This window comes from Salvelinus alpinus, chromosome 12, assembly GCF_045679555.1.
Source record: "Salvelinus alpinus chromosome 12, SLU_Salpinus.1, whole genome shotgun sequence".
In the NCBI taxonomy this organism is placed as follows: domain Eukaryota; kingdom Metazoa; phylum Chordata; class Actinopteri; order Salmoniformes; family Salmonidae; genus Salvelinus; species Salvelinus alpinus.
Window position 1 is genome coordinate 39,324,752 of NC_092097.1, and position 26,499 is coordinate 39,351,250.

The 26,499-nt window shown below is 44.5% G+C and overlaps 1 protein-coding gene across 2 annotated transcripts in view; it reads left to right on the forward strand.

Annotated features, from left to right (window-relative positions):
• The window catches only part of LOC139536115 (pleckstrin homology domain-containing family A member 6-like), a 335,460-nt gene that overhangs the window by 68,167 nt on the left and 240,794 nt on the right, over positions 1-26,499 (forward strand). Inside the window, exon 2 of one of the 2 annotated variants that reach the window (XM_071336301.1) lies at positions 7,717-7,828. Coding sequence is in view for 1 of the 2 variants with exons in the window: in XM_071336297.1 (XP_071192398.1) it covers positions 25,651-25,670 (20 nt within the window). In the remaining variant the exon portion in view is untranslated. Of the gene's footprint in view, positions 1-7,716; positions 7,829-25,426; positions 25,671-26,499 lie in introns of those variants that run through there. The other variant, XM_071336297.1, reaches the window with a different exon arrangement.

The window sequence follows — 26,499 nt, forward strand, 5'->3', positions numbered from 1 at the left end:
ACCCCCTCCTTCTCCTCTCTCTCTCTCCCCTTCTCCATCACCCCCTCCTTCTCCTCTCTCTCCTCTGCTGGCTTACTCTGATTGCGTGCCTAGAGCAGTAATCGCCTCAGAGGAGCTCCCATGGCGGGGACTAATGGCCTGGCTGACTGGGAGGGAGCCTTCTGACTGGATGCTAATCTGGCCTGCTAATGCTAACCCTTTGACTCTAATGAGAGGAAATAATTTAAGTTTAGTCATGACAAAAAAATGAGAGGCCTGTGGCTGTGTGTGCATTTGGGAGTCTTGAAAAAATATATTGCAGTGCTGTGTAGGTCTCGAAGGGGAGAGGGTTAGTGGTAAGTCTAGTTTTTTGAGGGAGGGGTTGATCAGTCATGACATCTCTCATTCCCCTACGGCCCACAGTGAGGGTAAGAGAGGGAGAGCAGAAAATAGGAATAGAGGATAGAGGAAAAAGGGAGAGAGGGATAAAACATCATACCGAGAGACATGGAAAGATAAAGGGAGGGAGAGAGAGAAGGAGAATGAGTAGAGAGGGACATAGAGGGAGGCAGAGGGAGAGAGTGACAGAGCTATTAATAGGATGATAACTGTTGGCAGTGTGTCTCTCAGGACACGATGGTGGTTCCAAACATCTTCCCCAGAAGACCTTTCAGTGCTGGGTCGTAGGGGGTCAACACAGCATCACTGCCAGATGACTTCCCTGCCCTGTCTCACCCTCTGTTCTGCCAAGCTAAATACTCTCTCTCTCTCTCTCTCTCTCTCTCTCTCTCTCTCTCTCTCTCTCTCTCTCTCTCTCTCTCTCTCTCTCTCTCTCTCTCTCGCTCTCTCTTGCTCTCTCTCTGTATTCATCTCTCCCTCCCTTTTCCCTCTCTCTTTCTTTCTCTGTTTCCTTCCCTCTCTTTCTGCCTGCTGTTTAATCCAGTTGTATCCAGTCCATCCTCTGTTAGTGTCGTGGGAAAGGCTGAGAGGAAAGGAGGCGGATTCAGCTTTTCCCAGTGTTTGAGGCCATGTCTGTCCATCTATGTACTGTAAATGTCAATCAGCTCCATAGAGACACATCACACTGCTCTGGCCTCAGTTAGTAATGCCCCTGATCTCATAGAGAAGGTTTCTCTGGTAAGATGGGGATGGAGAGATAGACATTTGCGTGCACACACTCGTGCACACACACACAAGCTCTGACCAGGGTAGTGCCAACCCAGTGCCTATCAGTGGGTGTGTGCTCTCCAAGGTGATGACTGTTGCTTGGCAACTACACCCTGCTCATTAATATGTAGATTTATACACAGCCCTCTTTGGCACTTTTGGCAAACACACACACACACCAAAGTATTGCATAAAAAGCCTTTGCTAAAGTATGTTTTCAGAAAGGCTGTAGACTTTGAACCAGGATGATCTCCCTCCGTCTATGAGTTCATATTACAATGCATCATAGTAGTACAGTAGTAGTAGTATTACCGTAGAATTACAGTAATAGTATTACAGTAGTATTACAGTAGTAGTATTGTAACACTAGTATTGCAGTAGTAGTATTACAACAGTAGTATAGCAGTAGTAGTATTGCAACACTAGTATTACAGTAGTAGTATTACAGTAGTATATATTACAACAGAAGTATTACAGTAGTATTACAGTAATATTTGTACAGTAGCAGTATTTTAGAAGTGGTTTTACATTAGTATTACAGTAGTGGCATTACAACAGTAGTAGTATAGCAGTAGTAGTATTGCAGTCAAAGTATTACAATAGTAGTATTTAGTGCTGAGCGATTAGTGCTTTTTGAGGTCGGTTCGGTTTTGGTTTGATTATTAAAAAATAATTGCAGTTTTTGGTTTTGATTATGTTTTTAAACATTGAATCAAATGCACTATGCATTATGTGGGTTGGATGCTGTAACAACACAGTGTAAAACAATTGATACAAGTCCCATTACAGTAGTACCAGCCCATTACTACTTATAACTTATTAGCCATCAATATTTGTTGTTGTGTATATTACATTTGTTTTATTTGATTACTTGAATATTTAATTCCAAGTAATCTCATCTCGATAGAGCTACTTCATATGCTGTCTAACAAAATCACTATTTTAGTAGTTCTTCATGTCACGCCTGCTCCCGCTCCCCCACACCTGTCACCATCGTTACGCGCATCAACGCTTCATTAGACTCACCTGTATTCCATCACGTTTTTGATTGCCTTCCCTATATCTGTCTATTCCATAGTTTCATCCCCGTGTCAGCATTATTGTCGTTATCTTAACCAAATCCAGACAGCTGATGTGCTGAAAGAGCTGCAAAATCTGGATCCCTACAAATCAGCTGGGCTAGACAATCAGGACCATCTCTTTCTAAAAATATCTGCCGAAATTGTTGCAACCCCAATTACTAGCCTGTTCAACCTCTCTTTCGTGTCATCTGAGATCCCCAAAGATTGGAAAGCTGCTGCAGTCATCCCCTTCTTCAAAGGGGGAGACACTCTAGACCCAAATTGTTACAGATCTATATCCATCCTGCTCTGCCTTTCTAAAATCTTCGAAAGCCAAGTTAACAAATAGATCACCGACCATTTCGAATCCCACCGTACCTTCTCCACTATGCAATCTGGTTTCCGAGCTGGTCATGGGAGCACCTCAGCCACGCTCAAGGTCCAAAACGATATCATAACTGCCATCGATAAAAGACAGTACTATGCAGCCGTCTTCATCGACCTGGACAATGCTTTCAACTCTGTCAATCACCGCGTTCTTATCGGCAGACTCAACAGCCTTGGTTTCTCAAATGACTGCCCCACCTGGTTCACCAACATCTTCTCAGATAGAGTTCAGTGTGTCAAATCGGTGGGCCTGTTGTCCGGACCTCTGGCAGTTTCTATGGGGGTGCCAGAGGGTTAAATTCTCGGGCCGACTCGTTTCTCTGTATATATCAATGATGTCGCTCTTGCTGCTGGTGATTCTCTGATCCACCTCTACGCAGACGACACTATTCTGTATACATTTGGCCCTTCTTTGGACACTGTGTTAACAAACCTCCAAACAAGCTTCAATGCCATACAACACTCCTTCCGTGGCCTCCAACAGCTTTTAAATGCTTGTAAAACTAAATGCATGCTCTTCAACCGATTGCTGCCCGCACCCACCCGCCCGACTAGCATCACTACTCTGGACGGTTCTGACTTAGAATATTTTTTAAAATGTTTAAATTTATTTAACCTTTATTTAACCCGTTAGGCAAGTTGAGAACAAGTTCTCATTTACAATTGCGACCTGGCCAAGATAAAGCAAAGCAGTTCGACACATACAACACAGAGTTACACATGGAGTAAAATAAACATACAGTCAATAATATTGTAGAAAAATAAGTCTATACACAATGTGAGCAAATGAGGTGAGATAAGGCAAAAAAAGGCCATGGTGGCGAAGTAAATACAATATATCTGTAACGATCGTCGTATAGAGGAGAAGGAGAAGACCAAGGTGCAGCGTGGTAAGTATTCATAATTCCTTTTAATGAATACGAATACTAGAACAAAACAACAAAAACAATAAACGAACAGATCTGCAAGGTGACATACACTAAACAGAAAACAACCACCCACATACACAGGTGGGAACAGGCTACCTAAATATGATTCTCAATCAGAAACAACGATAGACAGCTGCCTCTGATTGAGAACCATACCAGGCCAAACACACAGAAATACAAAACAAGAACAACATAGAACACCAGGCATAGAATGCCCACCCAAACTCACGCCCTGACCAACCAAAATAGAGACATAAAAAGGATCTCTACGGTCAGGGCGTGACAATAGCAAGTAAAACACTGGAATGGTAGATTTGCAGTGGAAGAATGTGCAAAGTAGAAATACAAATAATGGGGTGCAAAGGAGCAAAAATAAATAAATACAGTAGAGGAAGAGGTAGTTGTTTGGGCTAAATTATAGATGGGCTATGTACAGGTGCAGTAATCTGTGAGCTGCTCTGACAGCTGGTGCTTAAAGCTAGTGAGGGAGATAAGTGTTTCCGGTTTCAGAGATTTTTGTAGTTCGTTCAAGTCATTGGCAGCAGAGAACTGGAAGGAAAGACGACCAAAGGAGGAGTTGGCTTTGGGGGTGACCAGAGAGATATACCTGCTGGATCGCGTGCTACAGGTGGGTGCTGCTATGGTGACCAGCGAGCTGAGATAAGGGGGGACTTTACCTAGCAGGGTCTTGTAGATGACCTGGAGCCAGTGGGTTTGGTGACAAGTATGAAGCGAGGGCCAGCCAACGAGAGCGTACAGGTCACAGTTGTGGGTAGTATATGGGGCTTTTGTGACAGAAACGGATGTCACTGTGATAGACTGCATCCAATTTATTGGGTAGGGTATTGGAGGCTATTTTGTAAATGACATCGCCGAAGTTGAGGATCGGTAAGATGGTCAGTTTTACGAGGGTATGTTTGGCAGCATGAGTGAAGGATGCTTTGTTGCGAAATAAGAAGCCAATTCTAGATTTAACTCTTGATTGGAGATGTTTATGTGAGTCTGGAAGGAGAGTTTATAGTCTAACCAGACTGACAAAACGGTTCTACCTGGAACCAAAAAGGCTTCTTCAAAGGGTTCAGTCAAAGAATCATTTTTGGTTCTAGATAGCACCTTTTTTTCTAAGAGTGTATGGTTAATGATATAACTTAGAGTAAATATATAGCATATGTGTCAGCTGTCAGTGTGTATGTAAATGTGTGTGTGTGTTTATGTCTGTACTGGGTGGTTCATAATCTCTACACATCCCCACGTGTCTCTCCTCTTCACACACACATTCTATACACTCCTCAAAAAGGTTTTTATAGGTAAAAGCAATGAGGCTGGAGATTTGTTATTGAACCTGTTCAATTCTATCAGACCAGGAGAGGACACACGGATAGTAAGCCACCATAGACTATTGAGACAAACCAGGTGTCGGTGTCAGTGATCATGGTTTAGCCCCCATCTGAAGAGTGAAGAATGGAGCCTTTATATTCTCGCTACAGTCTACCACAGCCAGGTAGAGAGGAGAGTGGGAGGTGGAGGAGAGGAGGGGAAGACTGAGGCAGCAATTTTGCTGACACACCTTCAAGAGAGGGGGGTGGAGAGTGGGAAGGAACAAAGAGAGAGAGAGAGAGAGAGAGCAAGGGAAGAGAGAAGGGAGAGTGAGGGAGAAAGGGAGAGAACGAGAACAATAGGCCTGTTCAGAACAAAGCACATGCTAAGTTTATTGACTTCAGGGCTTCTGCATGTGAACTTGTGAAGGTGTATGTGTGTATGTGTGTAGGTGTGTGTGACTGTAAACTTCTGGTGTAAGACTGGCGTTCTACACCGTGCATCCAGCTGTGATGGTGAATGGGTTTACACTATTCTAGCAGGAGTTTCTAGTAATGTAACACTGACTACTACACTGACCAGCATTTATATGTAGCTCAGATAGTTCCAACTTCTACATCTATATGAACTTTCTGACTCTGAAATAATCCGAATTATCTCAACAGAAATGGTATTTGTGTTTGTGTGTGCGCGTGAGTACGTGAGTGTGTCTGTACGATTGCATGCATGTGATGTGTGTGTGTGGGTTCTAGCTCCTGTTTTCCAGGCTGCAGTATGTTTTCATTAAGGAGTCTGTCATCACTTAACCCTTGACCCATTAGCCTCTCAGGTTCACTGGCCTGCAGGCCGGAGAAAGGGCTTGATCACGCTGTTATGGTGTTGCATAGCTGTGCAATGTGAGGGATGTAATTGTATTGCATCTATCAACTTGGAATGTTTCTCAGAGAAAACAGGAACATAAGTCTATATAGCATCAGTTTATATCTAGGTTATAACTACATACATAGAACTACAGAAGAGTTTATGTGTAGGTTATAACTACATACATAGAACTACAGCAGAGATTATGTGTAGGTTATAACTACATACATAGAACTACAGCAGAGATTATGTGTAGGCTATAACTACATACATAGAACTACAGCAGAGTTTATGTGTAGGTTATAACGACATACATAGAACTACAGCAGAGTTTATGTGTAGGTTATAACTACATACATAGAACTACAGCAGAGTTTATGTGTAGGTTATAACTACATACATAGAACTACAGCAGAGATTATGTGTAGGTTATAACTACATACATAGAACTACAGCAGAGTTTATGTGTAGGTTATAACTACATACATAGAACTACAGCAGAGTTTATGTGTAGGTTATAACTACATACATAGAACTACAGCAGAGTTTATGTGTAGGTTATAACTACATACATAGAACTACAGCAGAGTTTATGTGTAGGTTATAACTACATACATAGAACTACATAGCTATCTGTAGTAGATTTGTTATTGTGTAGTTGTCAGTTTGGCTTGTGGCCGTCAGTCAGTGGAGTCAGTAGACACACACATAAAGGAGTTTCTGAGTGAACGCTCAAGCACACACACAACCCGCAACATACTGTAGCTACAGTATCATGTAGTGAAAAACAACTGTGACGTGAGAACAACATGTTCTCTAATGAATGAACTGTATGACTGATATTTCTCTTTTATGACATTGTGTACATGTAATGTGTGTCTGTGTGAATGTGTATGTATGTACGAGTGTGTGGTTGTGTTCTAAAACACATCTTGAGAAACTGTCTCCTCTCCCCGGGAGTGAAACTGTCTCCTCTCCCCGGGAGTGAAACTGTCTCCTCTCCCCGGGAGTGAAACTGTCTCAACTCCCCGGGAGTGAAACTGTCTCAACTCCTCGGGAGTGAAACTGTCTCAACTCCCCGGGAGTGAAACTGGATGCAGAGTTGATTTTATTGAAAACACTGCTTTAGAAGAGCAGTCTAGTCAGATATGAAAACAGCTCAAGATATTTGTGATCCATTAACCTCTTTCTCTTTCACTATCTCTCTCTCTCTACCTGTGGGCGCCCTCAACACACGTGTCTGGAATCAGCCTCCTCTGACTAACACTGACTCACCTTAACACCTCCAGTTTAACAACCCTGAATACAACACACACACCCTGGTGGTGAAATATCGAGTCTGGTTTGAGCCTACAGTGGTGGTGATATTTTGGCAGGCTCCAGGGAGAATGCAGAACTCTTTTAAAGTCTATAAATTGTTATTGGTAAAACTGTAGGAAGACAAAACGACCAAGGGAGGGGTTCAGTTTGAAACGAGGGAAAGAGAGCCAGCTAGAGGGAGGGAGGGATGGGGGGGGTGTAGGCGTGAGGAAGATGGAAGGACATGACAAGGATGAAGAGAGGCAGGTAGGGGAGACGGGGATGAGAAGGAAAGGAATGGAGCATGAGAGGAGAGAAGAAGAGAAAGAAAAGAGGGAGAAAAGAAGGGCAGAGTGAAAGGTAGAGGAGAGATGAACATAAGTTCCAGTAGATGATCAGATAAAGAATTGGAGGAAAAGGATGAGTAGAATGAGGGGGATTAGAGAGACAAAGGTAAAAGGGAGAGGGGGGAGAGATAGAGAGGGGAGAAAGATAGAGCAGAGAGAGAGAGCGCGGTAAAAGGGAGAGAAGATGGGAGCGAGCGAGCGAATGGGGTAAAAGGGAGGGAAAGGGAAAAGAGAGGGAGGGAGAGAGGGATCATTGTTTCAGGACCACTGGTAGTTTCATGTTTCTCTTCTGCCCTGCAGATTTCCATTCTCCGGGTTCTATTGCCGACTGACTGACTCTCTCTCTCTCTCTCCTCCGCCCCCTTCCAGCCAAGCCTCTCCACGCTGTAGGAGATTACTAAGAGGAAGACTTCAGACTCACTGAGGAGAACACAAAGAGAAGGAGGGATACAGACAGAAAAGAGAGAAAGGAAACTGCAAGGTATGGACAGCACATGCTCTTCATTCTCTTTTGCTCTGAGACAGATTAAAGGGAGGTAGAAAAGAGAAGGTTTCTCATTTCTTTTTCTTTTCATCTCTCTGGATTTCTCCCTCCGTTCTGTTGTTTCCTTGTAGCCATGCTCTCTGATCTGGGGTGTGTGTGCGTGCATGCGTGTAGTGTGCGTGTTGTGTGCGTGAAGTGTGTTCTGTGTACCGTGTGCAGTCAGAGTGCTGCTCATGTGAAGGGAGAAATGAAACCATGCCTGTAGGGTGTGACTAGTGAACTTATGTGTATGTGTGAATGCGTGTGTGTATATACTGTATTTAGATTTGGATGGATGTGTACAAAATGGGCATCAGAAAGTTTGTGTGTGAGTGTAAGTGGGGGTACAGTTGCTGTGTGTGAGTGTGTGTGTGAGTTGAGAGGGTAACTGTAAGTGTGTGTGTGCAGGTGTGTGTAGGTGTGATTGCAGACATGAGCTGTCTAGATGGTAGGTGATGGTAGTAATCAGATTGATGTATGGAGGCAGGTTTATCTCCCAACAACCTTATGTAAACATTAATTGACTACATAGAGGACACATTATGCTTCGTAGGACATACATAGCAGACACGCAAAGCACATAACAATACACTACACATACAAGAATACTCAGTTTATGGTAAAAAACAACTGTTCACCAGTTTCCTGGATAATTCAAGAACCTCATTCCTAATTTCCTGCAAGGACACATATTTGCATTAATTTATTAAATGTGCACTATGCAGAAATTGCTCCGCCATTTCCTGGTAGCAAAAATTCTAATAGTTTGCCTAATTTCAGTGTATGTGACAAAACAAGGAAGTATAGTGAAGAGAATCATTGTACCATCTAAACCGCTGTGAAATTTCTTTTCCATAACCAAAAATATTGTATTTTCAGCTGTTTGCAGCTGGTGTACAAAACTGGAAGTAAAAGACGTAAAAACAAAACTGAAGAACATGAGGCATAGAAATATTGCACATAGAACAGATCTACCGCTTCTTAGACTTGCTTTCAATGAGAATGACCGATCTATAACTCACATTTCTATGTGAATTTAGTTGGTCACCCAAAAAGTTACATATTGCAGTTTTAACCAAACAGAAAAAATCTTGTTTGCAAAAAGCTTTCCAATGGACTGTGTGAGTGTTATTTTAGTCCTATGCTGGAGGCTTGGTTAGTGATTATTATTATTGAACAGGGCCCAGCCAGTGTGCAGGTGTGGAGTGTAGTACCAGGTGTCCCTCTCATTTGTCTGCTTTAGGTAGTGTCCCAAAATGGCACCCTATTCCTTACATAGTGCCCTACTTTGTACCAGGGCCCTGGCACTATATTAGGAATAGGGAGCCATTTGGGATGCAGATTTACTGTAGTGTTTACCCTGAGTCTGGGACCTATAACTGCATCAGGTCTTTAAACAGCCATGGTCTGCTCTCTCCTTTCCTCTCACATTATCAGGTGGCTAGGCTGCTTGCTGGGCTGTTTTTATCAAAAACGTTTTACTACAGTCGAAACTGAGTTCAACATGTGGTTTTGGTTGAGAAAGCCTGTGTATGTCTGTGTATGCTGTGGGGGGGGGGGGGGTTGTGTGTTTTGTGTGCCTGTGGTTATGTTCATTCCAATCTGGCTAGCACTGCAACAGTAGCACAACAACACTCCATCGCTAATGTTCTCAACAATGATTCGGTGGCTAACACACAAACCACATGCTGTCCCTTTCATTTGGATGCTATCAAGGCAGCTAATTGTTTATCCCAATGCTAACCCTTCATATTAGCATTTGGTCGCTAACCCCAAGTTCCACATGCACCAATAAAACCACAATCTTCCTAGTCAGCAATCATCATTATATGGGGTTAATTTTTTTCTGTAAAAAAAAAAAAAAGGTGGCCCGTTCCTGTAGGTTCATGCTCTACAACATCCGCAGAGTACGACAATGCCTCACACAGGAAGCGGCGCAGGTCCTAATCCAGGCACTTGTCATCTCCCGTCTGGATTACTGCAACTCGCTGTTGGCTGGGCTCCCTGCCTGTGCCATTAAACCCCTACAACTCATCCAGAACGCCGCAGCCCGTCTGGTGTTCAACCTTCCCAAGTTCTCTCACGTCACCCCGCTCCTCCGCTCTCTCCACTGGCTTCCAGTTGAAGCTCGCATCCGCTACAAGACCATGGTGCTTGCCTACGGAGCTGTGAGGGGAACGGCACCTCAGTACCTCCAGGCTCTGATCAGGCCCTACACCCAAACAAGGGCACTGCGTTCATCCACCTCTGGCCTGCTCGCCTCCCTACCACTGAGGAAGTACAGTTCCCGCTCAGCCCAGTCAAAACTGTTCGCTGCTCTGGCCCCCCAATGGTGGAACAAACTCCCCCACGACGCCAGGACAGCGGAGTCAATCACCACCTTCCGGAGACACCTGAAACCCCACCTCTTTAAGGAATACCTAGGATAGGATAAAGTAATCCTTCTCACCCCCCCCCCCCCCCCCCCCCCTTAAAAGATTTAGATGCACTATTGTAAAGTGGCTGTTCCACTGGATGTCATAAGGTGAATGCACCAATTTGTAAGTCGCTCTGGATAAGAGCGTCTGCTAAATGACTTAAATGTAATGTAAATGTCTCTCCCTTCCTCTCTCATTTGAGGACTTCCCCTGCATCTATCTTGGTGTTAGGTGTAGCCTGCTAATTGCTTGGATATATATAGGCTGAGAGGAAATACTAAGGTGCTTATTAGCGTCAGGCAGCTAGCCATGAGCCACCATTATCCTTAGAGAGAGAGAGAGAGGCTCTATAGAGGCAGCTAGCAATGAGCCACCATTATCCTTAGAGAGAGAGAGATGGGCTCTATAGAGGCAGCTAGCCGTGAGCCACCATTATCCTTAGAGAGAGAGAGAGAGGCTCTATAGAGGCAGCTAGCAATGAGCCACCATTATCCTTAGAGAGAGAGAGAGGGGCTCTATAGAGGCAGCTAGCCGTGAGCCACCATTATCCTTAGAGAGAGAGAGAGAGGCTCTATAGAGGCAGCTAGCCATGAGCCACCATTATCCTTAGAGAGAGAGAGAGGCTCTATAGAGGCAGCTAGCCATGAGCCACCATTATCCTTAGAGAGAGAGAGAGGCTCTATAGAGGCAGCTAGCCATGAGCCACCATTATCCTTAGAGAGAGAGAGAGGCTCTATAGAGGCAGCTAGCCATGAGCCACCATTATCCTTAGAGAGAGAGAGAGGGGCTCTATAGAGGCAGCTAGCCATGAGCCACCATTATCCTTAGAGAGAGAGAGAGGCTCTATAGAGGCAGCTAGCCATGAGCCACCATTATCCTTAGAGAGAGAGAGAGGCTCTATAGAGGCAGCTAGCCATGAGCCACTATTATCCTTAGAGAGAGAGAGAGGCTCTATAGAGGCAGCTAGCCATGAGCCACCATTATCCTTAGAGAGAGAGAGAGGCTCTATAGAGGCAGCTAGCCATGAGCCACCATTATCCTTAGAGAGAGAGAGAGCCTCTATAGAGGCAGCTAGCCATGAGCCACCATTATCCTTAGAGAGAGAGAGGCTCTATAGAAGCAGCTAGCCATGAGCCACCATTATCCTTAGAGAGAGAGAGAGGCTCTATAGAGGCAGCTAGCCATGAGCCACCATTATCCTTAGAGAGAGAGAGAGAGAGGCTCTATAGAGGCAGCTAGCCATGAGCCACCATTATCCTTAGAGAGAGAGAGAGGCTCTATAGAGGCAGTTAGTCATGAGCCACCATTATCCTTAGAGAGAGAGCGGCTCTATAGAGGCAGCTAGCCATGAGCCACCATAATCCTTCGAGAGAGAGAGGCTCTATAGAGGCAGCTAGCCATGAGCCACCATTATCCTTAGAGAGAGAGAGAGGCTCTATAGAGGCAGCTAGCCATGAGCCACCATTATCCTTAGAGAGAGAGAGGCTCTATAGAGGCAGCTAGCCATGAGCCACCATAATCTTTAGAGAGAGAGAGAGGCTCTATAGAGGCAGCTAGCCATGAGCCACCATTATCCTTAGAGAGAGAGCGGCTCTATAGAGGCAGCTAGCCATGAGCCACCATAATCCTTCGAGAGAGAGAGGCTCTATAGAGGCAGCTAGCCATGAGCCACCATTATCCTTAGAGAGAGAGAGAGCCTCTATAGAGGCAGCTAGCCATGAGCCACCATTATCCTTAGAGAGAGAGAGGCTCTATAGAGGCAGCTAGCCATGAGCCACCATTATCCTTAGAGAGAGAGAGAGGCTCTATAGAGGCAGCTAGCCATGAGCCACCATTATCCTTAGAGAGAGAGAGAGGCTCTATAGAGGCAGCTAGCCATGAGCCACCATTATCCTTAGAGAGAGAGAGAGGCTCTATAGAGGCAGATAGCCATGAGCCACCATTATCCTTAGAGAGAGAGCGGCTCTATAGAGGCAGCTAGCCATGAGCCACCATAATCCTTCGAGAGAGAGAGGCTCTATAGAGGCAGCTAGCCATGAGCCACCATTATCCTTAGAGAGAGAGAGAGGCTCTATAGAGGCAGCTAGCCATGAGCCACCATTATCCTTAGAGAGAGAGAGAGGCTCTATAGAGGCAGCTAGCCATGAGCCACCATAATCTTTAGAGAGAGAGAGAGGCTCTATAGAGGCAGCTAGCCATGAGCCACCATTATCCTTAGAGAGAGAGCGGCTCTATAGAGGCAGCTAGCCATGAGCCACCATAATCCTTCGAGAGAGAGAGGCTCTATAGAGGCAGCTAGCCATGAGCCACCATTATCCTTAGAGAGAGAGAGAGCCTCTATAGAGGCAGCTAGCCATGAGCCACCATTATCCTTAGAGAGAGAGAGGCTCTATAGAGGCAGCTCGCCATGAGCCACCATTATCCTTAGAGAGAGAGAGAGGCTCTATAGAGGCAGCTAGCCATGAGCCACCATTATCCTTAGAGAGAGAGAGGCTCTATAGAGGCAGCTAGCCATGAGGCACCATTATCCTTAGAGAGAGAGAGAGGCTCTATAGAGGCAGCTAGCCATGAGCCACCATTATCCTTAGAGAGAGAGAGGGGCTCTATAGAGGCAGCTAGCCATGAGCCACCATTATCCTTAGAGAGAGAGAGAGGCTCTATAGAGGCAGCTAGCCATGAGCCACCATTATCCTTAGAGAGAGAGAGAGGCTCTATAGAGGCAGCTAGCCATGAGCCACCATTATCCTTAGAGAGAGAGAGAGGCTCTATAGAGGCAGCTAGCCATGAGCCACCATTATCCTTAGAGAGAGAGAGAGCCTCTATAGAGGCAGCTAGCCATGAGCCACCATTATCCTTAGAGAGAGAGAGGCTCTATAGAAGCAGCTAGCCATGAGCCACCATTATCCTTAGAGAGAGAGAGAGGGGCTCTATAGAGGCAGCTAGCCGTGAGCCACCATTATCCTTAGAGAGAGAGAGAGAGGCTCTATAGAGGCAGCTAGCCATGAGCCACCATTATGCTTAGAGAGAGAGAGAGGCTCTATAGAGGCAGCTAGCCATGAGCCACCATTATCCTTAGAGAGAGAGAGAGGCTCTATAGAGGCAGCTAGCCATGAGCCACCATTATCCTTAGAGAGAGAGAGAGGCTCTATAGAGGCAGCTAGCCATGAGCCACCATTATCCTTAGAGAGAGAGAGAGGCTCTATAGAGGCAGCTAGCCATGAGCCACCATTATCCTTAGAGAGAGAGAGAGGCTCTATAGAGGCAGCTAGCCATGAGCCACCATTATCCTTAGAGAGAGAGAGGCTCTATAGAGGCAGCTAGCCATGAGCCACCATTATCCTTAGAGAGAGAGGCTCTACAGAGGGGATGAAAGCAGGGTGGGGTCTCAGATTACCCCCTGACAGTGCCACTGTTTAATAACACTATGGCCTTAACCACTCCCCAGAGCCAGAGCCAGAGGACCAGGACTTTAATTAATGTTTTATTTAACTATGCAAGTCAGTTAAGAACAAATTGTTATCTACAATGACGGCTTACCCCAGCCAAACCCGGACAACGCTGGGCCAATTGTGCGCTATCCTATGGGACTCCCAATCACGGTCGGATGTGATGCAGCCTGGATTCGAACCAGGGACTGTAGTGACACCTCTTTCACTGAGTTGCAGTGCCTTAGACCACTGCTCCACTCAGGAGCATTTGGCTGGTCTGGGACTTGTCTGGGTGGGAGTGTTATCAGTGTCGTAGCTAGAGTGTAATTGCAGTGGTTGTTCTACTGGTGTAAGTTGGTTTTAAGTGGAGTAGTCAATTTTTATCTCTATGTTTTCTGAATTGTTTAGCAGTATCCTGAGATTTTTGTTCTTCATTTAAGATTGGGGGATAGGGGCTGGTTAGCAGTAAGGATATAAAGTTAGGGTTTAGGGTTGGTGATAAAAAACGATTTTGTCGGTAGAAAGCGCCATACTTCCATCCTTTCTAGCATGGTCATATAGTGAGGAGGGGTGGCACAGGACTGTCAGAGCTCCATGGTTTGGCTGCTGACTGACAAGACCATGCCCAACCTGGTGATCTTGGCACTGGGTAGAGGTTGCCTGGGCAGCAGGGTAGCCTGGTGGTCTAAGCTTGGCACCACTGTCCAGGTTTGGACACACAGACAAAGACCTAGGACCTGGGAGATGATGGATGACAGAGAGGAAGAAGAATACTGCTCTTGTCGCTCCCATGAATAGAGGCCTTCTGTGTTTTGTGTGTGTGTGTGTGTGTGTGTGTGTGTGTGTGTGTGTGTGTGTGTGTGTGTGTGTGTGTGTGTGTGTGTGTGTGTGTGTGTGTGTGTGTGTGTGTGTGTGTGTGTGTGTGTGTGTGTGTGTGTGTGTGTGTGTGTGTGTGTGTGTGTGTGTGTGTGTGTGTGTGTGTGTGTGTGACCCTGTTTCAGTATGTGTGTGTGTGTGAGGGAATGCCTTACATGAGGGCACCAGTGACCAAATATCCCAATACCAGCTCCTGAAAGACCAATTAAAATCTTCATTTTCTGGAAGAATGTTCTGCTGCTCAGCCAGATTCAGATTCTATAGTCATCTTTTAGAGAGGGGAGCTGACAACAAACCCACATTGGGAACAGCAGCCGTTGTTCTTTAGATAGTACCACTTGACTTATTGCTGTGCTTTATCCCCGTAAAAAGAGCTCTTGGCATCACTTGCTGCCCATGTTTTCATCCAAAGCCCTTCTGGTTCAGCCCATAGTGGTTGAGTGGTCTAACCAAACAAAGCGAGCAGTGAGCTGGGGAGAATAGAGGTGCAGTGATTATTGACTGGCTTTCCTGTCATTTCCCAATCTCTCTATATATAAACCCCTCTAGGGTTGAGTTTAGGCCTGCGTCCCAAATGGCACCCTATTCCCTACATAGTGCACTATTTTCCAGAGCCTCATGAGCCCTGGTCAGAAGTGAATAGGGTTTGACGTGGGATGCACCCTAGCTCAGGTCTAGCCTCCTCACACATCTCCCATAGAACCTCCTGAAAGAGGGCTCTGAAAAAGCCTTTAGGTGGGTAAGAGTGGATAGGGGGAAGTGGGAGAGATTAAGTGGGTACGATGTGGGAAAGAGCTAAACCAAAGAGCTGCAGTTAAAGGCAGGCTGAACTTCTTGATTTAGCCTCGGTTTCAATTCTCCTCAGTAGAAAATGCGACTGAGGGCCTCCCGGGTGGCGCAGTGGTCTAGAGCACTGCATCGCAGTGCTATGCTGCGCCACCAGAGTCTGGGTTCGCGCCCAGGCTCTGTCGCAGCCGGCCGCGACCGGGAGGTCCGTGGGGCGACGCACAATTGGCTTAGCGTCGTCCGGGCTAGGGAGGGTTTGGCCGGTAGGGATATCCTTGTCTCATCGCGCTCCAGCGACTCCTGTGGCGGGCCGGGCGCAGTGCGCGCTAACCGAGGGGGGCGGGTGCACGGTGTTTCCTCCGACACATTGGTGCGGCTGGCTTCCGGGTTGGAGGCGCGCTGTGTTAAGAAGCAGTGCGGCTTGGTTGGGTTGTGCTTCGGAGGACGCATGACTTTCGACCTTCGTCTCTCCCGAGCCCGTACGGGAGTTGTAGCGATGAGACAAGATAGTAATTACTAGCGATTGGATACCACGAAAATTGGGGAGAAAAGGGGATAAAATTTAAAAAAAAAAAAAAGAAAGAAAAAAAAAAAAAGAAAATGCGACTGAGAACCAGATTTGGGTTTTGGAGGCGTGCTTTGATGTGGGTGTCTCTTGTGTGTGTGTTCAAAGGTGGTAAGTGTTTGTACTTTCACTCTGCCAAAACAGTACACAGTTAGTCACTCACCCTTCTAGATAACTTAAACAGTCTGACCAGATCTTGTTTGGAAGTAGCCTAGACTAGCTAGCAAGCTAGCCAACTTCTTTCGCCAATTAGCTTCAACCGTGGCAAGGTTTATTTGACTTTGGATAGCCTATCTCTGGCGCTATTTAGGGACCAAATAGAAATTACACAATGTAAATCGGACAATATTTTCATGTTGCACATCTTTTAGTTGTCTCATTAAATGCTTTCAGTATTTTTATATGAATTTCAAAAATGTATTGTTGGTTTGAGGTTTTAAAGTCGTTGAAATTTGGAGCTATTGGCATTTAAAATAATGTCCCATGTACATTGTCTAATTTATTGATGGTCCCTAACTAGCCCCATAGGGGTATTGAATGTCAAACCAAATTCACCATGGGCATCACGATCGGTTCACGGGCAGCTGTCCTCTGAATTGATGATTACTTGGGTGCTGCCAGCTGTGGGCTGTTGGGCAGGATTGAAATAAACCCAACCCAAGGAAAACTATTACTGTACCCTTCATTCCTTTACATACAATAAAATAAATCTCTCTCAAATCTCTGTTTTGAACATGACTGACTTTATGACCAAAATTAACCTATTTACACATTGTAGTCAATTGTGACACTAGAATAAATGTTTCTGACTAATATCGATGCCACATAGAAAATGCCAATCAGAGAAGTAGTTTATTGCCTACAGTTGCTCTTTAAACGGTGGCAGGACTTCAGTTGAATTAGCCTGCAGCTAGACAATATAAGACCACTGCTGGTTGTCTTACTGACTCCTGAGAGCCACACACTCAGAATGTCCTCAGACCTAAACCACATGTTGATTAGGAGTCAGGGGGAGGAGAGAGGAGGATGGGGTGATGAGGAGAGAGGAGGAGGAGGAGGAGAGAGGAGAGAGATGGTGTGTGTTTTGTCAGGGCAGCGGTTGAATACCAGGAGGATCAAATCAAAGTTTATTTGTCACGCGTGCCTAATACAACAGGTGTAGACCTTAAAGTGAAATGCTTACTTACAGGCTCTAACCAACAGCACAATTTTTTAAGCAAAAAAAAAGGTAACGAGGCTATATACAGTAGCAAGGCTATAACAGTAGCAAGGCTATATACAGGCACCGGTTAGTCGGGCTGATTGAGGTAGTATGTACATGTAGGTATAGCAGCAGCGTAAAAGAGGGGTTGGCGGGTGATGGGTGGTGGGTGGTGGAACACAATGCAGATAGTCCGGGTAGCCAATGTGCAGGGGCACTGGTTAGTCGGGCTAATTGAGGTAGTATGTACATGAATGTATAGTTAAAGTGACTATGCATATATGATAAACAGAGAGTAGCAGCAGCGTAAAAGAGGGAGGCACACAATGCAAATAGTCCGGGTAGCCATTTCAGGAGTCTTATGGCTTGGGGGTAAAAACTGTTGAGAAGCCTTTTGGTCCTAGACTTGGCGCTCCGGTACCGCTTGCCATGCGGTAGTAGAGAGAACAGTCTATGACTGGGGTGGCTGGGGTCTTTGACAATTTTTAGGGCCTTCCTCTGACACCGCCTGGTGTAGAGGTCCTGGATGGCAGGCAGCTTAGCCCCAGTGATGTACTGGTCCATACGCACTACCGAATTATGGTCAGACTTACCAAATGGAGGGCGAGGGAGAGCTTTGACCGCATCTCTGTGTGTGGAGTACAGGTGATCTAAATATGTTTTCCCTCTGGTTGCACATTTAACATGTTGATAGAAATGAGGTAGAACTGATATAAGTTTCCCTGCATTAAAGTCTCCGGCCACTAGGAGCGCCGCTTCTGGGTGAGTGGTTTCCTGTTTGCTTACTTCCTTATACAGCTGACTGGGTGCGGTCTTAGTGCCAGCATCCGTCTGTGGTGGTAAATAAACAGCCACGAAAATAATGCACCACCGGAGAGGAGAAGACAGTTATTTTGTTACAACATGATGGCTTGTGGCTGGGGAATAAGTGGGTGATGACAACCTTTTCAGGCAAAAAGACCTACATGAAACACACACACAATGTTGTGTATGTCCGCTGCTTACTATGTCATGTTGTCTCACTGACATGTACAGTAGTGTGGCCACAGGGTGTCAATGTTGACCTCTTAAAGGAGAGAACAGAACTCACACACTGAGGAGTCACATGCTGTTACAACTCTTACCAGAGCTGCTCTTTTACACCAGTGATATACAGCTGTGTATGTGTACAGTATGTGTGTGTCTTTCCCCCTGTGTGTGTGTATGTGTATTCAGAGGGACTACTGGGTGAGTGCCTGTCTCCAGCAAAAGGAAGTTGAGACGACCGCATATAGGGCTGTGGCGGTCACGAAATTTTGTCAGCCGGTGATTGTCAAGCAAATAACTATCGTACTGATGGTAATTGACCGTTAATTAACATAAACACATTTAGAATATCCTGGCTTCTACAAGCCACTGATGTAGACCGTTGGAACATCTACATTTTAAAAAGTCTAATAAATTCATGTAATTTAGCCTACACCTTCACAATAAATCCATCATTTATTTCAGACAGTTCTGAAGAAGCAAGATAGGAAGAAATGTAATCTGTTTCAGAAGAACAGAATAGCATAATCTGAGTTGTCCTTTTGTTAGGTCCTAATCTGGCTATTCCATATGGCTGTGGGTTACACTAGTTCTTTTAGCAGACAAGATTTGCTTAGAATTCCATGGCATTATTTTATAGAATGAAGAATACAATTGAACATATCTGAATAAAATATAAAGGATATTTTCTCCCAATGATTTGAAGGAGTGCTTTATTCTGTGTTGAGTGGTTAACAAAGACATAGTTACTCCTATATGCTTAATTTAGAGTTATTAATGTAACTGTAGTTGTTCTACAAACGTTGGGCTATATGTTTAGAATGTTAATACATTCTAAGGCTGCATGCGACTCTAATGATGATTTGAAAAATGCATCTTGAAAGGCATGAGCTCTGCTTTGTTTTTTTGTGCAGGCTGTACACAATACATCAGTCACTCATTCACACTTGATAATGCCTAGAACTTCACGGCGGCATCCCCTTTGTGTGGCCGTAACGCACCCTAAAAAAACATGCCTTTTGTGGCCAGTGGCTGTTGTGCCCTTCTCCCTGAGTGCTACGCGCTCCATCACGTGACGGGTCATTCTCACAGGCTACAAGTGAAGACAGACACATCGGGGACGCAGCTGCGGGCGTCATCCAATTCCGAGGTGCATATTGAAGATATTGGAAAAACTGTCCACATTTACTTTTCGTCAGCCAACAAGATGAGTAGGCCTAACGAACAGCAAAAGCACTAGCCTCAAAAACAATCACTAGCATCAAAAAAACACGATATGGCTGACGCAACAGATCAGAATGTTTAGCTTAAAATGTTGAACTATTAGGCTATTTCTTCACATTATAAGCGCAGCAATGCTCACATGGTAGTAGGCTATAAGCGTGAATGTTCCATTAGCGGAAAACACCAATCTTTAAAAGTGACCGCAATTGCAATTATGGATGTAATGCTTTAATTATAAAGGTGAATGTTTATGGTGAAAATTATCTTCCCCAAACTTGAAACTCACGCGCTGTTTATGTATGCCAGTTATGCTCCACACCCCTTGTAAAGTGGATTAATGTACTTCATTTTAAGAAGCACTTTAGTTGTGATACAAACCTTATTAAAACATAGGCCCATGGGCTAGGCTACATGATGTGTGCGACTACGATTAAAAAAGGTCGCAAAAAACAAGGCATTGTTTCTTATGCTGGGCATCATTCACAAATGATCATATATAATTCACAAGTGATAGGCTAATATTGTCACCCATCAGACAGTTCTTGACTTAATCTTGTCTTTACATATACTAAATAATGTATGTGGGGAATTTGTTTTGATTCAGAGTGGACCATTATCATGTACCTCTATCGAAACAGGGGCAGCGGAAAAAAATACCCGTCATCTATGCACTTAAATAGCGAATGGAGGACGCTTTTCCCCGTGGTTTATTTTCATGCCAGCCAGGTGGGCTATACTCCTGTTGTAAATAAAAGCAATGTGCTTAATATTAGGAAAGTTGAGAAATAAACATAATAGGCCTCGCCTATAGAAAGCTGATGGGATCCTCCTCTTTTTAGGAGAGGCATCACTCATGCAATTGCATAGCCTATTGAAATGTTGTGCAACATGAGTTCACGGGCTCTCATTAAGTTTTTGATTCGATTTTAGAATACATTTGCATTGATGTCAGAGTGATTATAGGGGCAATGGAGTGCGGAGTACCAGCCTGTTAGCAAGTTTGGTAGGCTACTAATGACCAGCAGCAGCATCAGAGCTTTTAGAAGCGTAATTACTGTGACTAAATGTGGAATTTGACTGCAGGTGTGGTGATAATATGGTCACCACAACAGCCCTAACCACACATTCCTGTAGTTCCAGCAACCTGTCTCTACCTGTTCCTCTTTAGTCCCCCCCAGCAGGAGAGGATAGTCCCCTCCTCCTCCTCCACGTTCTCCCTTTAAACATGGTGTAGGACTTCAGTATGTCCTGCAGTAAGGTACTGACCACAGGCCAAGGTGAGGTAGAGCATGCAGAATATGTTACACCTGTGTCAGAACGTCACTGTAAAAAAGCCTTCAGTCTCCAGTCCTGTGTTATCAGGTAAACCCCCTGACTGTCTCAAACCCACACAGCGTGAAGGGAGACACTCTTGTCTCGAGGTCATGTTGCTCTACAGATTAGCAGTAAATTAGCAGCTAATGGTCGGCAGACAAAACAAAGGAGGGGACATTGGAATGTTTTAATTGGCCAGGGAGAGGGGTGGCAGGGGAGAGGACTGGAAAAATGAGATATTTGTGGCTCTCTTGAATCCGAGAGGAGAGGGATGGAGATAGGGAGGAAGAATCAGAAAAGAGAGAGAGGGAGACGTCAGACTGTGGTGTGGGCTGCTGTTTGGCAGACTGTCATAATTAAGGGTTTAGGTGTGTGGCCAAGTTTATAGTGCTGTGTCTTGAGTGTGAGTTGTGCATGTGTGTGTATCAAAACAGCTAGCAAAACATTGCAAAATATAAAAATAACTTAAACTGGTTTGAAGTTGGGTCACTGACTCATGAAGGCTCACGAGGCCAAGCAGCCATATGGAGATTTTGATGTACAGTATAAAGCATGTTGTCTCATTGTGTTGTCTCAATGTGGATCCAAACTAAGTCATATATTTAGAACCACAGTGTTGTGTTCCAGCTGTATAGTCTGGTTTCTGAAGGAGACACTATTGCAATATGGATGTGTGTATGTGTGTGTGTGTGTGTCTGTGTTTCTTTCTGTCTATTCTGTAGTGTGTATCATGTCCTGAATGCTTTGCTGATCTTGATTAGTTGTGACACTTCACTATCCCCTCTCTTTCTGCCTCTCTGTGCATACCCCCCCAACAGCTTGCACGCTAATATGTACGTATGTGTGTGTGTGTGCGTGTGTGTCTGTGCCTGTAGTTAGAGTTATGTATTCAAAGCAAATAGAGCGTTGGCATTGTTAGTCCACTGAGTCTCTGTGACAACTGCCCCCCCATATCCTCTGGGACATTTAACCACCTGACATTGCCATCAATGAATATGTGTGTGCATACTGTATATGTGTGTGCATACTGTATATGTGTGTGCATACTGTATATGTGTGTGCATGTGCAAGTGCATCTGTGTGTATCTGTCCAAAATATCTGCGGGGACAATGAGCGATGTGGGCATTTTAAATCAGGTCATCAGAGATTGTCCATCTGTACTGTTTCATAACTCACCCTGTTTAAATATGAATACTACTCTTTAAGGTTTCCTATTGATCCTCATGGATTATATGTTTTAGCTGTTTGGCTCCATGGTATTTTTAAATGGATTCACAGAAGCTGGTTTTCATTGTGGTACACAGTCTCTCTTACTTTTGGGTTAGTGTATGTACTGCACAGTATAGTTGACCAAGCAAATGCTAGGAGGGCTATCTAATATCGAATATCGAATAAAAATGGGTTGCTTGATATAATGTTAGCTAGATCTTGTCCAGGGCTCTAGTGTACATTCCTCTACTAATAGTGGACCAGGACCAGAGCTAAACAGTAGCTAACATATACAGCAAACAAAACAACAAATGAATTAGCTAACATTCTGCCTGGTTGAATGCTCATCACCCGATGAGAAAGTATTTGTTCTTGAGTTGCTGATCTAACTGTTGATTATGATTTAGAGTGTGTCCTAAGGGGTGTTGTGCAGCAGGTAGACTAAAGGTTAGAGCATTGGGCCAGTGACCATAAGGTCGTTGGTTCGAATAATGATAAAGTCATTTATATGTTGAAAGATAATGATTAAATAATTCCACTCTGAAACCATATAGTTGTATGAAATTGATTAGAATCATAAAACTATAATCTGATGATGTGTGTAGTTTTAGTCAGAATTAGGACCTTTTGTTCTTTTTTTAGTATGTAAGCAGGGGGTCAGGTGTGAAACAAATGATAAGAGGAGCTATCGACAGACAAGCTGGACTACTGTGTTCCTTACAGGACATTCTGTCTCCACCCGGGGAGGGGAGAAACTGTTAGGCTTGCAGAAAATTATGAAACATGTTGCAGATTAAACAATGTGTCTGTATAGTAGAAAAACACAGACTGTCTGAGCAAGGCATAGCTTAAGATTTGAACTTGTATGTATGTGCGTAGGATACCTACTGTTTGTGTGTGAAGGTATGTGCGTAAGGAGCCAGTATAAAATTGATGTTTTTGTATTTGGACGTCAGAACGTTCTCGTGAATAAACACTTTGATTTTTGTAAACTGGGACTCTTGTCTGTATCATTCAACCAGAATCTTACAAATTCTGGGTTGCAGACGGAGTAGATTAATTGAAGTTAATGAACATTGATAACAAAATTCTCATAACAAATACCCGAGCCGACAAGATGAAAAATCTGTCGATGAGCAAGGCAGCGGTAGGGTAGTGATAGTGTCACGGTTGAGATCTGCATACTGGTCTCCTGCTCGGCAAACCAACATCTTAACCAACAGGAAATTCCTTTTGCTCCACCAGCTTGCCACATACTGTAAGTAAGTAGCACTTGGCTTGTGCAAGCCGGAACAGAGCAAGAGCATAGGAGTGTCTCCTTTTTCTGTAGAATGAGGCAGCTCGATGTGCAAGTACACCCCCTGGACAGGACGTTAACACAGGGCCTTACCTCCAATCTCAGTGTGGACACTCCACAAGGCAACTCAGTTGGTTGCCACACACAAATGTGGGATCTTAATTTGAGCCAGTTTGCTACAGCAGGAAAATAATCCGGCAGCAACAGCAAATGTGGATTATAATGATAAATAATGGACATTTTTATAGGGGTAAGGGTTGATACATTTTTGGTAAGAGGAAACCAAGTCTGAAATTTCAAAGTGGAAATGGCAAACTTCATAAGCCTTTTTAAACCTTAAATACACTAACAGTTAAAGATTTCCTGCTGTGGAACAGGGTGATACAATTAAGATCCTACATCTGTACTGTACATGCACACATATTCACCCAATTTGCAATGGTCCTCTTCTACACAACTGAATGCAGTGTTTACCATGTTTACCACAACCTTTGCTCACACACGGTAGAATTACAGATAATCACATTGAACTTTTATTTTGTCTCTCTGCCATGTCTCACAAAAACAAACCATGTAAATCCCTGCTACCTCATGTTGAACGTCACATTATAACCTGTACTCTTTTGGCACCCTCCCTCCCTGGTTTGTGAATGAAGCAGAACACAACAGAAGTCGTATAGTGAATCATTCTGATGGAGAGATAGAGATGGTGAAGGTTGGAAAATGGGCTTCAGCAATGAGAGCCCTTCTCTAATAGCACTGCTGAGTCTTTTTGTGTTGTATCTCTTAAAGGAAAAACAAATGGAATAACACTAAGGCCTTACAGTGTCCACTTACCCACACTACTCTCCACTGTCCTATCAGAGATACCACAGTGATTGATGAGGAGGATAGGGCTGAGGAAGAGTTTGTATAATGGTAATGACAAGTGGAGACAGAATCTACAAGATTAGAGCTCTACATTGTTTTGTATTGTGAGTGACCACCCTAATGTTTCTTGCCACAGCTTGGTCGTTGGTTCTGATTGGTTCCGGCCCAGCAAGACTAAGCTGTGCATGCAGCATCAGGCATAGAAGTCTTGCTGAGATAGGTGTGGTTAGTTTATTGACTCTCCATGCCCTCCCTGAATAAAATATGAAGTGAAGGAGGGATGAAACTGACATAGCACAGCTGAAATCACTGAGGAGAAGAGAGGAGAGAGAGATGAAAAGGAAGACAGAGGTGGAACAGAAGGAGTCGAACGATGGATGAAAAGGAAGACAGAGGTGGAACAGAAGGAGTCGAACGATGGATGAAAAGGAAGACAGAGGTGGAACAGAAGGAGTCGAACGATGGATGAAAAGAAGGGAGGTGGAACAGGAATAGGCAGATAGATGAAGAAAAGTGTGAAACAGTAGAGAGGGGTGTATGTTATGCATTAGTGGTGTGTTGGTCTGTCGGTCTATCGGTCTGTCGGTCTGGGAGCTTCCAACGACCTGTGGAATACACATACCCCAGTTCGGTCCATATAATATGAGCACTATTAATTAACTTTTGATATTCAATCAAGCTTTCTGAGTCCTGCTTTGTGCCGTTATGTAACATTCAGGAGCGCATCAGCACAGTCCCACATAGATTTTATGTGTGTGTGTGTGTGTGTGTGTGTGTGTGTGTGTGTGTGTGTGTGTGTGTGTGTGTGTGTGTCCTGTCTTAGTTATGAAGGTTACATGATTATGGGTGGTCTTGGGGTGGGTCGGGTTGAGTGTTTGGGGTGGGTGAGCACAGGGGGGATAACTGAAGGGGTTAAGCTGGCGACTGGCACTGTGACAAAAGTTAATGATTGGAAAGGAGAGGTGGAGGCGAGGCGGCGGAGTGAGGGAGCAGACTGGGCCGAACAGAGGGAGGGAGCGAGTGAGGGAAGGAGCTGACGGGAGAAAGATGGGAAAGAGCGTGATGCATAAATCGAGTCGGCTGCTCCCCTGGGAATGTAATCCATATGTCTGCACGAGTTCAGCTCAGGGAGAGAGAAAATATATTAGCCGCAAATAAATGATTGTTTCTACTCTCTCCCCTATTTAAATTCCACTCATACTGGCCCCAGTACCCTAGCTCTGAGTCAACTGTGTGCACACAGAGATAGAGAGGAAGGGAGAGAAAGAGAAAGGGGAGGGAGGAGGGAAAAAGAGAGAAAGAAAGAGAGAGGGAGAGAGAGAGTAAAGAGGGAGAGAAGAGAAAGTGAGAGAGTTACTGTAGACGGAGAGAGGGGAGTGAACAAGTGATATAGTTAGAGTGGATGGAAGAGTGAGGAAGATAAACGAGAGGGAGAGAAGAAGAGTAGGTGAGAGGGAGAAGAGAAAATAGTTGAAAGAGAGAGGGAAGAGCAGACTGCATTTCCAGACAGAGTCTACTCAGAGTAGAAGAGAGAAATATAGAAAGGACGGAGAGAACACAGGGATCATGGAGGAGTCAGCAATGAGGTAGGTCTGTCTTCATTCTTCTCTAAATCCTTTGTGACGTTTGGACTGCAACTCTAGCTATGACAGCGGAGACCATGTGGACTCCATGAGAGAGGGGTGTGTATGCATGCATCTAAGGTTCTAGTAAACGGAGGGATATATTTATTAAACCATTTGAAATAATACAAAAAGTATGTGCAACATTTTGATTGGTGCAAAGGCTAACTGTTTTCTGTTTTCTGTCGTCTGTATTCTTTTTTCTGTGATTGTGCATGTTTACATTCATGCATGGTCATATGTATGTTTGTGAAGCCTTGTGTGTGTGTATGTGTGTGCATGTATGTAAGGTTGTATATGAGTACATATGAATGCACATATGATCTAAGTTCACCTACTGCAGAAAGCAAGCTCTCTCTTCTAAATCTATCACAGCTGGAATCACTGATGAAACCCTATTCCATATATAGTGCACTACGTTTGACCAGACCCCCTAATGAATGAAGGGTATAGGGTGCCATATGTTGGCCATAAAGGTGAGCCTGCTATAACCACTCTAACAAACAGCCCCATGGCCTGCTCACCTGTTGAGACCTCTATTTCACTGAGCTGCAGTGTCATAGGTTGGACTAAGTCAGGGGTAAGTACTATTTGAGAAGGTCCGGTCAAACAAATTACCTAGGTGGCAAAGGTACGGATGGATATTGTAATTTATTGGTGTAGTCACAAACAGTGACCTCGCAACCCATGCCTTAGGATCAGTCTTAGAATCAAGTTTGGAGATCCATTGTGACAACCCACCTTGTGAGTAATGATGCCACTGATGGTGATAAGAGTTATTCTCCATGTCCTC